General features: G+C 34.3%; 1 protein-coding gene across 1 annotated transcript; it reads right to left on the bottom strand.

Annotated features, from left to right (window-relative positions):
- Positions 1-3,743: 3,743 nt before the first annotated feature.
- On the bottom strand, positions 3,744-13,452 carry anxa5b (annexin A5b). Its single transcript, XM_051863527.1, has 13 exons — positions 13,316-13,452; positions 13,053-13,101; positions 9,898-9,982; positions 9,408-9,502; positions 9,098-9,211; positions 8,858-8,948; positions 8,587-8,666; positions 8,036-8,086; positions 7,307-7,400; positions 7,131-7,226; positions 5,381-5,439; positions 4,827-4,949; positions 3,744-4,731 (listed from the first exon to the last, which is right to left on the bottom strand). Exons 2-13 carry the CDS (start codon positions 13,053-13,055, stop codon positions 4,669-4,671), a joined length of 954 nt encoding a protein of 317 aa, XP_051719487.1. The 5' UTR covers positions 13,056-13,101; positions 13,316-13,452; the 3' UTR covers positions 3,744-4,668.
- Between the last annotated feature and the right edge of the window lie 242 nt (positions 13,453-13,694).

Here is a 13,694-nt window from a genome sequence, read left to right as displayed (position 1 = left end):
AGCAGGCAACATAAACAGCACTAAATTGAAAGAGGATCTGTGGAAATCACATACTTAATCTTGTACACATTTACTTCCTATTGACTTAACTTTTATGTTAAAGCACTTTTATATTATGACTTGGCTTTTATATTAAATTATATGAAATATTATCTTAAAAACTGAATTTCTTCTATTATTGAAACTTAAGCTCTGATAGTCTAATCTCCCCTATTGTGATGTATATATCTGAGTGAAATAGCTTCTCGAACAATAATTTATTTTATTTTATTTTTTTTTGGCATATTTCGATTTTTTTAATATTTAGTTTAGAAAGAAACATTTGATCTACAAGAGTATAATCTTTGAATATGATGAAGGTAAACAGATTTGACTTGCTGTCCAAGATAGAGGGCTCAAACTTAAGTGTTAAAGTAACCCAGCTTTATAATTAATAAATGTACACTAACATCAGTTTAACAAAAGTCTAATATGAATACTACCATTTATTAGAATGACCCAAGAACAAATAAATCTTGTGACTATTCGCCTACACAAGAACATGTGAGCATGTTTCTGATTGGCTAATATTATAGATCATATCATGTTCACAACCAATAAGAAATACCCAAAATCTGATAACAGTTACTGCCATCTTCCTCTCTATCTTTCTCACACACACCCAAAACAATATTTATATTGTGCATATACTTTAGTTTGTGCGATCACACCACATTCCAACACACACACACGTAATGTTTACACAGTTAATGGTCAAAGATCACATTGATGTCACCATACAGTTAAGATCAGAGGTTTTTGGACTTTGCCATTTTTATAATTATTATTATTATTTTTAATATTTCTTATCTGTCTGCCAGTGACATTTTATAGTTCAAGAGTTTAGGGGTGGTAAGATTTTAATATTTTTGAAAGAAGTCTCTTATGCTCACCAAGGATGCATTTATTTCATAATTGTATTCATAATTTTGACAAACATTTAGTGCAATTATTATTAGGGAGATCACTGGTTAATGTTTTAAATGATTAAATATTAAGGAGAATCTTTAAGCTGTATATAATATAGAAGTACAGACTCTAATAACATTAGGATCAATTTATAATCTCTTCAAACCAAAAGAACAAACAGTTAGAGAGAAACACAGCGCACCTCTCACAGTATCAAATTCAGTTCAGTGTGTGGGTGTGTGTGTGTGTTAAGGGAATGTTCAAGTCTATTCAAGTTGCAGCTCAAACAGACCCAGGCATTCACTGGAATGGAAAAGACTCTTTGCACACACATTTTTTTGCAAATACGTGTGTGTGTGTGTGTGTGTGTGTGTGTGTATGTTCACTAGTAGAATATCCCTTCCATTCAAAGATCATGTTCTTACATGACTACTGTTGCACCTGGGCTCCGGAAGAGCTGAGAGATCAAAGTCATACAATTTCCGTAAAGGGAGGGGTTTACCTTCACACAAACAAACACAGGCATGAGGACACAACCACATTTTCCACAAATATAAAAAACTAACCCCTGGTTTCACAGATGAGGCTTAAGCCTAGTCCCAGACTATATCTGAAAATATGTCAGTACCATTGTTTTGTCTCAAGATGCACACCAGTAATGTTTTTTTTTTTTCTCTCTCTCTCTCAAAGGCACGTTTATGAAAGCTACTTAAATGTAAACTGAACTAAGGCCTAATCCTGGCTTAATCTAACCAGTCTCATAAAACATGTAGGCCTGGTGTCTGTGAAACCAGGCCTAAATGTTTTATGAGACTGGTTACTATTGCTATACACCTATAGCAAAAAAAGGTTCAGTGGGGTTCTATATAGAACCCTTAGGGTTTTAATGAACCCTTTATGCTAAAAAGGTTGTACACAAGGAGAAAAATATTTTTTCTAGTGATAAAGTATGTTCACAAGCTGCTTAATTCATAAAATTATATCAAAATAAAATGAATTGAAACTAAATCTGTAAAATGATCCCATGATTCACTCAGAAAAAAAGGTACAAAAGCTGTCACTACCCTTTCAAAAGGTATTCCTTTGTATCTAAAGAGTGCATATTAGTACCTCAAAGGTGTATTGGTACCAAAAGTGTACATATTAGTACCTAAATGGTACATATTAGAACCTTTTGAAAGAGTACCGCCCCAGTGACAGCTTTTGTACCTTTTTATCTGAGTGTGGGAACCCATAAAAGGTTCCATACAGTATATGAAGAGCCTGAAAGAACCCTTTAAGATACAACCTTTTCTTCAGAAAGTGTATACTAAAATGTCAAGGTAGTACAATATTGCTTACACCTGAATCTTTGTGCTTCTTTATAATAGTGCTGGGTAAATAGATATGTCCATAATAAACTTTATAAGGATTGCACTTTCACCTTTAAAAAGAAATGAGTAGGACTTTCTTTTTCTGTAATAGATTTTTTTTTATCTTTACAGGCTTAATTTATCATGTGTCTTCATTTTCATTCACTCACACACATATTGTTTGGTGGGCTGGGTTTAACATTCATTGTTCTTTTGTGTTGCTTGAGGTGGCCTGATAGTCCCACCCCTGAATTCAGACAGTCCTATTGGCCGATATGCTCTGAATTCACAACATTTGCTCCTCTCTAATATTGGCTGAGGGTGGCAGTGACATACATAAGGATGATCAAAACTAGGTTCCATGAAACTGATTCAGTGGACAAACTCTGAAGTACACATACACAACCTGAACTAAAGAATCACTATCACCACCGTTTCTTTGAAGACATGTGTGTGAATATAGCGTGTCTGCACTTGCAGGACATTCTCCAATATGCCGAGAAAAATGACAAGCCAAATGTCAATTTTAATGGAAATGTATCTTACAGTACCTAGCCAGGGGGGAAAAGGTGGCATTATGATCCTTACTTCACCAGTATAAACTTGCACAACAACAGGATCATTATTACAGCACATTTCATTTTCTAACGAGAAAAACAGTAATCATGGCATGGTGATTTAAATATCTACATGTAATGTAGCTGCAAACTGGTAAGAATCTAATTCCTTAATTATTTCACTCAGTAGGCTGCATTCTTTCAGCTCATTTTTTTTTTTTTTTTTTTTTTACTATAGCGCCTCCCTGTGGACAATATTGAAGTGCAAGGTACAATAATGAAGTCATGGTACAACAAGCAATGAATTAAGTATTTTTTCACGATCAGTTTTCACTGATACAACACAGCCTACAGCATCAAATAAAGTTTTAGCCTTTTGTTAATTAACAAAAAAAATTGAATTTAACATCAATTTGAAATCTCTATTTTGTGTACCTGAACAGCAAATTTTAATCTCAACTTCATTTTGGATATTGATTTACTCGATATTCTTTCAAGTTCAAAGAGGATAGTTGCACCAGAATTATACACTCCCAGAAAAGAAAAGAAAAAAAAAAGGTTTTAAAAGCTGTCAGAGGGCTGGTGCCCTTTTCAAATAGTACATAAAAGGTATATTTTAGTACTAATATGTACACTTTAGGTCAGGGTTCCTAAAATCTGGTCCTGGAGGGCCACTGCCCTGCAGAGTTTAGCTCAAACCCTGATCAAATAAATTATGTACAAAGGTGAATCTTTTGAAAAGGTTCTGCCCCAGCGACAGCTTTGGTACCTTTTTTTCTGAGAGTGTCACACATCAAAAAACAATTTCAGTAGGTCTTATTGTGCAGCTTTTTTGACTACAGACAAAACAACTCAGTTGCCATCATGTGGTTAGTCACACAGGAGATTGTCTGTTTGCTTTTATCATGAATGTTTATTGTGAACATTATGGCAATGAAATATTAAAACATTTTAGTATTAGCACCTTTTTCTTCAGCTTTTAATGATCGTTAATAACCTTTAAGAGGACAAACTTTCTGCTAATCTTCAATTTCTGTGGGTAATTCTAAATCACTGTGCTGATCACTGGCGGTATGTTTACACTAAAAGTGGAACATTGATGAAATAAACCTCTCAGTGAACCTTTCCTTTCACTAACACCAATCTAGTTTAAAACATACACAGACACAAAAAGCTTAAACAGAAACAGTGAAATAAACTTGCTAATAATGCCAATTATGAGACTGGTTACTATACTATATTGCTATAAACTGAAATATCAAGGTTGTTAATGAGCATACAAACAATAAATAAGTGAAAAATGGTTCAATACATAAAAAAATATTGCTTCATTGAGTACACCTGAATCTTTGGTCTTCTTTATAAGTGCTGGGTTAATAGATATTTTCATAATAAACTTTACAAGGCTTGAATTTTCATCTTTAAAAAGAAATGAGTTTCTTTTTCTGTAATAGATTTCAAGTTAAGGCCAAATCAAGCAGATAAAGTTTATATTTTTCTTTGATTATGGAAAAGAGAAGGTGTTTCATGTATTTTTTTTTTTTAGCTTCTACTAAAATTATTTTTTACTCTAAATCTTTTACACATTTCAGGAACTATGAATGCCAAAATTCGCTTATTTGAATTGAGTAAATCTGTGCTATGCATAGCATCTTCACAGCTGGATAAGAGATCCTTCTATTGATTTGGAATGTCGTGTTTTTGTCATTTGTCCTGAACTGGGTCCAGAAGGGAACTGAGCCCTCATCCCACAAAGCTGCCCCTGGGATAGGAGTCATGGGATCTGACCCAGGCAGAGAGGGCGGCAGGGCTTATGCATCATCACCACCACACAGCAGCAGCAGGGCTTTACGGTAGTCACCTGAGGTATCACCCTGCAGTAAAAGAAAGAGTTTCAGAAGTTTCAGTTTGGCTGATCTGGGTGAACAAGAAAATGTTATAAGGTGTACACCTGTATGCATGAGCATACCTGAATCATTTTGTGCAGAGATGTTGCAAACTTCTTGCGGAATTCAGCACGTATATCCAGCATGTCCACCTCACTGCGGGAAACCATGATCCGGATCAATGTCTGGTCATCAGTGCCTGCCCCCTGCAGGATGAAAGCAGAATTACAGCAACAGGTAAGTTCTTTGAAGGTTATTATAGTTAACTAAAACCATAAAACTATTTTGTTACTTAAAATAAAAAAAACATTATTTAAATATTATTTAATGAAACTTATTTTTTCAGCTTGTTGCCAAAGCAACATTTCTCATTTTTATTTAGTTCAACTTGATTTACTAAAATAATTAAAACTAAACCTGAAATAAAGAATTAATAAAACTTAAGACATAACTAAAAAAAAAAAAAAAAAAAAATTACTAAAACCTAATAGTATCTCAACGATAATAAAATAATTGATTCTTTACTGTTCTTCCCTTTTTTTAATTTTTTAATCAAAGAAATAAATATAAACCCAGAGACAAGTTGTGTTGCAGAACAGAACTGTCATTATTCTCAAATACTGAAACGCAGGCTCACCTTCATGGCATTGTAAAGGCTCTCCGCAAAATAACCTGGTACACTGCGGGCACACTTCACTGATGAGGCACAGAAGAGAGTGTTAAGAGATAAAACAGCTACACAGAGCGAAAACCCAGACTCTGGGCATTTTCACACCTGGCTCGTTTGGAGCATTTGTTTCAGAACCTGGTTTGTCTTCTCCCTTAGCTTGGTTTGTTTAGGCATATGTGAACATGGCAATTGCACTCCAAGATCGCCTGAACGAGGTGGTCTCGGCCTGATTGAAACTGAACTCTGGAGTGGTTTGGTTGAAGTGAGAAAGCAAGTGGTATCATAATTCATAAGGTGATTATAATGTGTTATATAAGCAGTGTTGGATTCTGTGAGTGAGCACATTAGTTATCGCAGTTGAAAACCAAAGAGCGCCTCTTCATCTTAAAATGTTGTGTAATTGCTCCTCTCTATGCATTGCAAAAATGCTGTCTCGAAGAAAGCCTTGATTCCTACTCTAACTGCATTATAAATCATTATAAATCATTATATATATATATATATATATATATATATATATATATATATATATATATATATATATATATATATATATATATATATATATATCAATCACATTTTGGTACGCTTTGAAATGTTCCCTTGTGAAAGCGAACCAAACCAATTCTGTCCCAATTCTACCAATTCCCATATGATATGATTATATGATAATATGATTTTAAAGACAAAATGTAACAAAGAAAAAAATCCAGATTTAAAGTGGCAGATTAATAATAAAAAAAAAAAAATAAATAAATAAAAAAAAAAGATTCTCTCCATTTTGCGCATGGCCCTACCCAGACTTTTTAACTTCCCCTCTATAATAAAATTATAAAAAGTGTTAAAATAAGGATTTTTTTTTTTTGTTGCACTTTCTAATAAGAACCGTTGGTTCACCCAAAAATGAAAATAATGTCATTTATTACTCACCCTCATGTCATTCTACACCATCTAAGACCTTCGTTCATCTTCGGAACACAAATTAAGTTATTTTTGATGAAATCTGATGGCTCAGTGAAGCCTCTATTGAGAGGAAAGCCACCAAACCTCTCAAGATCCATAAAGGCACTAAAAACATATTTAAAACAGTTCATGTGAGTTCAGTGGTTCTACCATGAAATATGAAATACTTTTTGTGCCCCCCAAAAAAAACAAAATAACGACTTTTCAACAATATCTTGTGATGGCCGATTTCAAAACACTGCTTCTGAGCTTTACGAATCTTTTGTTTCGAATTAGTGATTCAGATCTCCTATCAAACGGCTAAACTGCTGAAATCATGTGACTTTGGCACTCTGATCCACTGATTCGATTCGTAAAACTCTGAAGCATTGTTTTGAAATCGGCCATCACTAGATATTGTTGAAAAGTCGTTATTTTGTTTTTTTGGCGCACAAAAAGTATTCTCGTCGCTTTGTAACATTAAGGTACAACAACTGTACTCACATGAACTGTTTTAAATATGTTTTTAGTACCTTTATGGATCTTGAGAGGTTCAGTGGCTTTGCTCTCAATAGAGGCTTCACTGAGCCATCGGATTTCATCAAAAATATCTCAATTTGTGTTCTGAAGATGAACGAAGGTCGTAGGTGTAGAACGACATGAGGGTGAGTAATGACAGAATTTTTATTTTTGGGTGAACTAACCCTATAATTGAGATTCATATCTGAGTGAGAGAGTTGGTGTGTGTGTGTGCGTGCGTGCGTGCGTGTCTTACCCACAGCAAGCAGTACTTCTTGGAGGGTTCCTGAGGTCTCTCTCTGGATGCTCTCCTCTATCTCATAACCTGAGAGCTTCCTATACTCCTCAAACACTGCAGATTAACAGAAAACGAATTAATATCCAAAAACAAAAACAACAATTTAACGAACTACATGCATGCGTTGAACTAACCTCTCCTAAGGTGAGCACTACTACGGTTTCCTAGTATAGTGATGAACTGGCCTTCATCAGTTCCATACTTCTGTTCTCCTGCGGCAAACAGAGCCTACACACAAACTTTAGTCAAACTTTATATGACTGACAAACTGCTATTACATACTACAAGCACTAGATGGCAGCCTTTCACCTCATTTTATAACAAGTCTAAAGATGCTTATTCAACATCCAAACTTTTGTTAGAGAAAGAATATTTTTACAAGTTTTTAACATTTATTTGCAAATATTTAGGGGCTGTTTACATGACACTGTTTTCAACTAAAAACAGAAAACTTTGAATTCCTTTCAGCCATTCATTTACATAAAAACAGCGTTTTGGAAGCCTGAAAATGCAAGCTTTTGAAATCGGGTTTCAAAGTGCAAGTTTTTGAAAATTATACTGTTATTGTCTCCATGTAAACAACAAAAATGCAAATTTGTGAAAACGATGATGACGTGCATGCGTATTACGTGTTCAGTCTATAGGTGTGTAGTGTTTCTTTACAAAGTGATATCGCCAACTACTGGCCTGGCGTGCATAATAGCGTTTTTAGTCGTTTTCGTGGATCCTTGTGAACAGGGATCGTTTTGACAATGTTGTTGTTTGCATGCGAAAAAAGCAAAGGAAAAACCTTTCTGTTTTTAGTACATTGTTGACGTGTAAACACCCTGGGCTTGATGCCAACAAAACTTACACAAACTTACCTGAGCATCACTTTGGATGAGGCCCTCTTGTACACCCGGCTGTCTGCTGGCCTATAGATAAATCATTTAATAGCAAATAAATAAATTCTAATAACAAAACAACCACACTTAAAGGGATAGTTCACCCAAAAATAAAGATTCTTTCATCATTTACTCACCTTCAAGTTGTTCCAAACCTGTATGAATTTCTTTCTTCTGCTGAACACAAAAGAAGATATTTTGAAGAATGTCGATAACTAAACAGTTTTTTTTCCCCATACTATGGAATTCAATGGGGTTCATCAACTGTTTGGTTACCAACATTCCTCAAAATATCTTCTTTTGTGTTCAGCAGAAGAAAGAAATTCATACAGGTTTGGAACAACTTGAGGGTGAGTAAATGATGACAGAATTTTCATTGTTAGGTGAACTATCCCTTTAAGTCTATAACTTTTTACAGTGGACTGAAACTTCCAGTCTTACTCTGTAATAATTATTTACATATACAGATAAATTATTGTTAATTGAAATCTTGTATTTATTTTTTAAAAGATTGTTAATAAACTGCATACTTGTAACAAAACAACCAGCATCCTCTTGAAATGACCTGCAGTGTCACCAGTCACATCTTCCTCAAGGTCATCATTATGCTCTATAATACACATAGACAGATCATCAACACTAAAGAGAGCGGCATTCAACAAACTGCACATATTGCATAACTGGCAAGTATCAATAATTAATAATAAAATAATGCTATATATTATACAAGTATAAATAACTAAGAATAAGATTACTAAGAAGTCAAAGACTTTAATACATAACCCACACCAACACAGTTACCTTGCTTGTATAAACTTTTGATCTCGTTGATTTCATTGGCAGATCTAGATGCCAAGATCTCAGTCAACACTTTCTCATCTGTGCCTGCTCCCTAAGACAACAAATGCAAGGTACAGAAATACACTGATCTCTCTTTAAAATGTAATTAAATTGTATAACAGTGTATTTTACAAGTGTTAATGTCAACAATCACGAACATTAGTATTATTAAAAAAAAAAATTATAGTTATTGATATGTACCTTAATAGCATCCCGCAGACATGTGACCTCAAACTTGATGGGAGGAGTCATCAGAGCTACTATCAGAGACTCAAACTTCCCACCAAGCTCTGACTTCAAATCATCCACCAAATCCTGTACAGAGATGGAAAGGAAGAAGAAAAGTATGTATATTTTTAAGATTTAAATAAATAAATAAATATATATATATATATATATATATATATATATATATATGTATGTTATGTACCCTGCATATATTCAAATAAAACTCTGCAAGATGTCCAGAGTTATTTTTATTTTAAAACATAATTTATACTAATGATATTACCTTTCCATGCAGGGTTTTGAATGCAGCTTTGATTTCTTGGCGCTGTGCATTACTGCGTGCTGTCAACAGCTGGAGAATAGCATCCTCATCAGTGCCTGAGTAAAATAAATAAATAAAAAAATAATAATAATGTTGATTACCATTACTTTATTCTTCAACATAATGAAAAGGCTGATACCCATCTCATACACCAAGATGTAACATTCTGTGATTATTTGTTTATAAGAAACAAACTAATTAAACAAGCAAAACTTACTAATTATTGTCTAAATACAAATGCATTGATTAAATACACAGCCTTGATTATCCAAATAATAATAAATTACACTAAATGTATAAAATCTCTCCTCTTCTACAGCATTACAGATTCTAATTTGCAGTTATACTGGTTATATAGATATAATACTATGTTATTCCATTACAGTCATTCATTTGAAGGTGTAATGATATTTAATGCGTCAAACTGGCATGTAATGTTAGTCAAACTCACCGAGCCCCTTCATGGCCTTGTAGAGAACCTCAGCATCATTATTAGCATTGAATCCACTGTGGGGTTTCACTGTTCCTCTGCCAGCCTAAAACAATTAGAAACATTTTAGATTCATGTTCTCTTTTCTGTACTATGTATACTTCAGGAACTTCAGTAATCTATGAATCATGACCACACCCACATTTCCTCTGCAGCCGAAGGGCTGTCTCTTTAAGAGGCTGTGCATTTAACTTTTACATGCAGTAGTTTTTCCACATGGAAACTTTGAGCAACTACCACAAATCTTCTATGAGTATGTGTGTGGAGGAGACAGAGGAATGACACCAGAATACTGGATGTGGACATACAAAAGATTCATACAAGACCACATACAGTATATAAATTAACATTGTTTTATATATTCAAAAAGTGAAGTTCAGACCTCTATCATGTTCGTGACCTAAAACAGATGCTACAAACTCAAATTGAGGAAGTTATGCAAAATTTCAGAAAAGAACATCAACTGATGTAACCAAAAATCTTGCTGATCATGTGATCTTTTGGGTAAATCACATACTTTTTTAATCTTTCACATAAGTGAACAAAGCAGACAACACACCAACCGTGTCTGTGGATCAAAGGAGTCACAGGAACAGATACAAGCACAGACACTGGTTTGTTCATATCTCAGTTAAGCCCCATGGGTGACAACCACACTACTGACAAAACAAGGCACACAATTACACTCTAAAGCACTTTTCTATACCTTACAGTATCAGTGGAAGCTCAGAACATACTGCAAATCAATAATGGATTTGCTTCTACATAGCTATTGTTTTACACCCATTTAATCCTACAAGACATAGGTTGCATCCAAAATTGCATACTTCCCTATTATATAATAGGCAAAAACAGTATGTGAAAAGACTAGCATGTCTGAATTCACAGTATTCATAAAACAGTAGGTAAAAAAAAAGTACACAGATTTGAAGTTTAAAGGGATAGTTCACCCAAAAATGAAAATTCTGTCATTATTTACTCACCCTAAAGTTGTTTCAAACCTGTATGGATTTCTATCTTCTGTTGAACACAAAAGAAGATATTTTGAAGAATGTTGGTAACCAAACAAATGATGCACCCCATTGACTTCCATAGTACTTTCTCCCATACTATGGAAGTCAATGGGGTCCATCAACTGTTTGGTTCTTTGATTCTTCAAAATATCTACTTTTGTGCAGGAGAAAGAAATTCATACAGGTTTGAAACAACTTGAGGGTGAGTAAATGATGACAGAATTTTCATTTTTGGGTGAACTATCCCTTTAAGTCCCCAGAAATTGTCCAATAAACAAGGTGAACAGGCCTATTGTGTATAAACTGTCAAGTCTAAATCAGCTGCCATCTACCACACAGCTGTTTCTATAGCTTGCCAATTCCTACTCACAGCTTTTTATTAGATAAACAAAATGACATTTTTTTGTTTGTTTTAGAGAAGATATGTATTGTTTGTCTCAAGCCATATTGTTGATGTCTCAGCCACGGGAATGTGTTGAATAACACAGGCCTGAGTGCTTTCTGTGGTTATCTAAGAATGTGAAGCACCAGAGCCAGTCATCCAAAATCCAGCTCCAAACACAAGAGATTCATACTGATGTGTGATAGCAACATCACGCGCTACAGATTTAATTTGTGCAAAACAAGCATTTAAGGAAGAACTTGCAGATTCTTAAGGCATGGGATAGCAACCTTTCCTGCCATCAAATGTAGGCCTACTTTTTTTTTATTTTTTATTAAAGTTCACACCTGTGTCCCTACTTTTGTCAACACTGTCAGATATTTATCACAAAATTTGTAGATCAGCATTCACCTTGAAGGTCCTCTTTTAGATATTTCACCTGAAATTAGTTCAACTATAAAATGTGTATATATATATATATATATATATATATATATATATATATATATATATATTTATTTATATTAACATTTTAGTTAATGGTGCTGATATTTTAACAGTGATAATGATTGATTTTAGATCATTTTACTTTTTTTGTTTAAAAATTTTAAACATTTTAATTTCACATAATGGACACAGCATCTAATACATAAGTGATGTGTAAAATATGATTTTTTGTAAACACCATGGGATTCTGTATGACTGTGGTGACAATTCAATAGATGGAGCTGAAAGTCAAGTGGAAACCATCCTGTAGTTTTGCATTCATTGAAGTGAATGATAATTTATATTAAATATTTTACAAAATGGGCAATGCACCAAAATATTGCTGAATACCTTTTTTGTCCCAGTACTCAAGATTCAGTGATCTGTCATTAAGAGTCAAGTTACTCAGCATACAACAGAATGAACACACACATTTGACATCCAAATTTATGGAAATGAAAGCGACATTAATTTACCTACAGCAACTACTGCCCAAGTGTTTTCCAATCCCCTTTTAACAGCTGAAAATAACTTATTTACAAAGCAACTGCAGCTCTCACTGTGGTATTAATTCAGTGCCCTATTCATATTGACAGTAGGGTAACGTACGACGTTCAAATACCAAGATAATATCATAGTATCTAAATATTACATTAGCCTACTGAGTTTATGAAATATTATTATGCTCCACGTTGTCGGAAACGATCTATCAGTTTGGCTCAGCGGAACAGGGGTGAATTAGAGGAAGAGAGAGGACAGAAAAGTGGAGAAACTGAGATGGAGACAGACAGAAACGCCCTTGGGTCGTTCAGCCCACGCGAATGAGTCATATTTTGAACCCCATTGCAACAATTTTGTTTCTTTCTAACATTAGCGCTTGTTTGTGAAAACTTTGTTGTAGTCGATAGTTAGATCAACAGTTGTTTCCACAAAATCAACTTACTCCCGAAACGTGTCGTCTATATTGTTGGATAATGTAGAAGCATCGTTTTGCTCTGCAAGTAAGTGTTTTACTGCAATACAACTCGAGTAAATGGATTTAGCCTACATGAATCTTGCGCCTTGGAGATGTTTTTTTTATACACAGCTATGATGGGCGTCGACACATGAACTGTCGAAAGTTTATCCTATTCTCAACAGAAGATTGAATATCTTCATAAATAAAGGCGTTGAAACTTAATAGACGATATGCTACAAATGTTATAGACTTTTATTACAACAATAAGATAACTTACCATGTTTGAGATTCACGCACTTCAAAGTGTTTGAAGCTGAAGAAATAGCCTATAAGCGACAAAATAACAGTTCAGTAACAAACATTAACATGTGAATATTCCCTAATGCATAGGCTAATGTGATTATGAAATAATTAAAAGCAGGATTTAAAATGGGAAACACGTTGGAAATGTTTGCAGACAGATAGAATCCTACCTGTGTACTCTATAGAATTTGAGTACAGTCCTGGAAGTTTAAGGATTAGAATTTCTCATTCACTTACCGAAAGAAGAGTTTCCGTTTAAAAGCAGATGACTGCAGTACAAACCGAAGCAGCAGCAGGAATGAGGAATGAAGTTGTAGTAGGAGGATTAAACTTGACTACGATGTGTTGAGCCACACCCTGGCAAATAAGCCAATCGCTGTGACTTATGGGTAGTGGTGTTTTTGCTTTCTTCTTATATTTCAACGTTTCTGTGTTCACGAAAGCAATGAATCACTTCTGGAGCAGGCATTATACAGAAGAACATAGAATATAAGCTAATTAAGCATTCATTAAGCAAACTTATAAACTTTTTTTTTTTGGCATCAGGAGGCTATGGTTTGTGAAATCTGGTGTGATGGTCCCCCACCCTGTTGGTCAACAAACTGTTCCAGGTGCT

Source organism: Ctenopharyngodon idella, chromosome 1 (assembly GCF_019924925.1).
Source record: "Ctenopharyngodon idella isolate HZGC_01 chromosome 1, HZGC01, whole genome shotgun sequence".
Taxonomy (NCBI): domain Eukaryota; kingdom Metazoa; phylum Chordata; class Actinopteri; order Cypriniformes; family Xenocyprididae; genus Ctenopharyngodon; species Ctenopharyngodon idella.
The sequence above is the reverse complement of the archived record's forward strand: the minus strand, read 5'-3'. Positions and strand labels throughout refer to the sequence as shown.

Coding starts and splice junctions, on each gene's coding strand:
- anxa5b (XM_051863527.1), bottom strand. Junction 9,503..9,897: donor CAAGGCCATGAAGGGGCTCG/GTGAGTTTGACT, acceptor TATTTTACTCAG/GCACTGATGAGGATGCTATT. Junction 4,950..5,380: donor GCCTTTACAATGCCATGAAG/GTGAGCCTGCGT, acceptor TTCATCCTGCAG/GGGGCAGGCACTGATGACCA.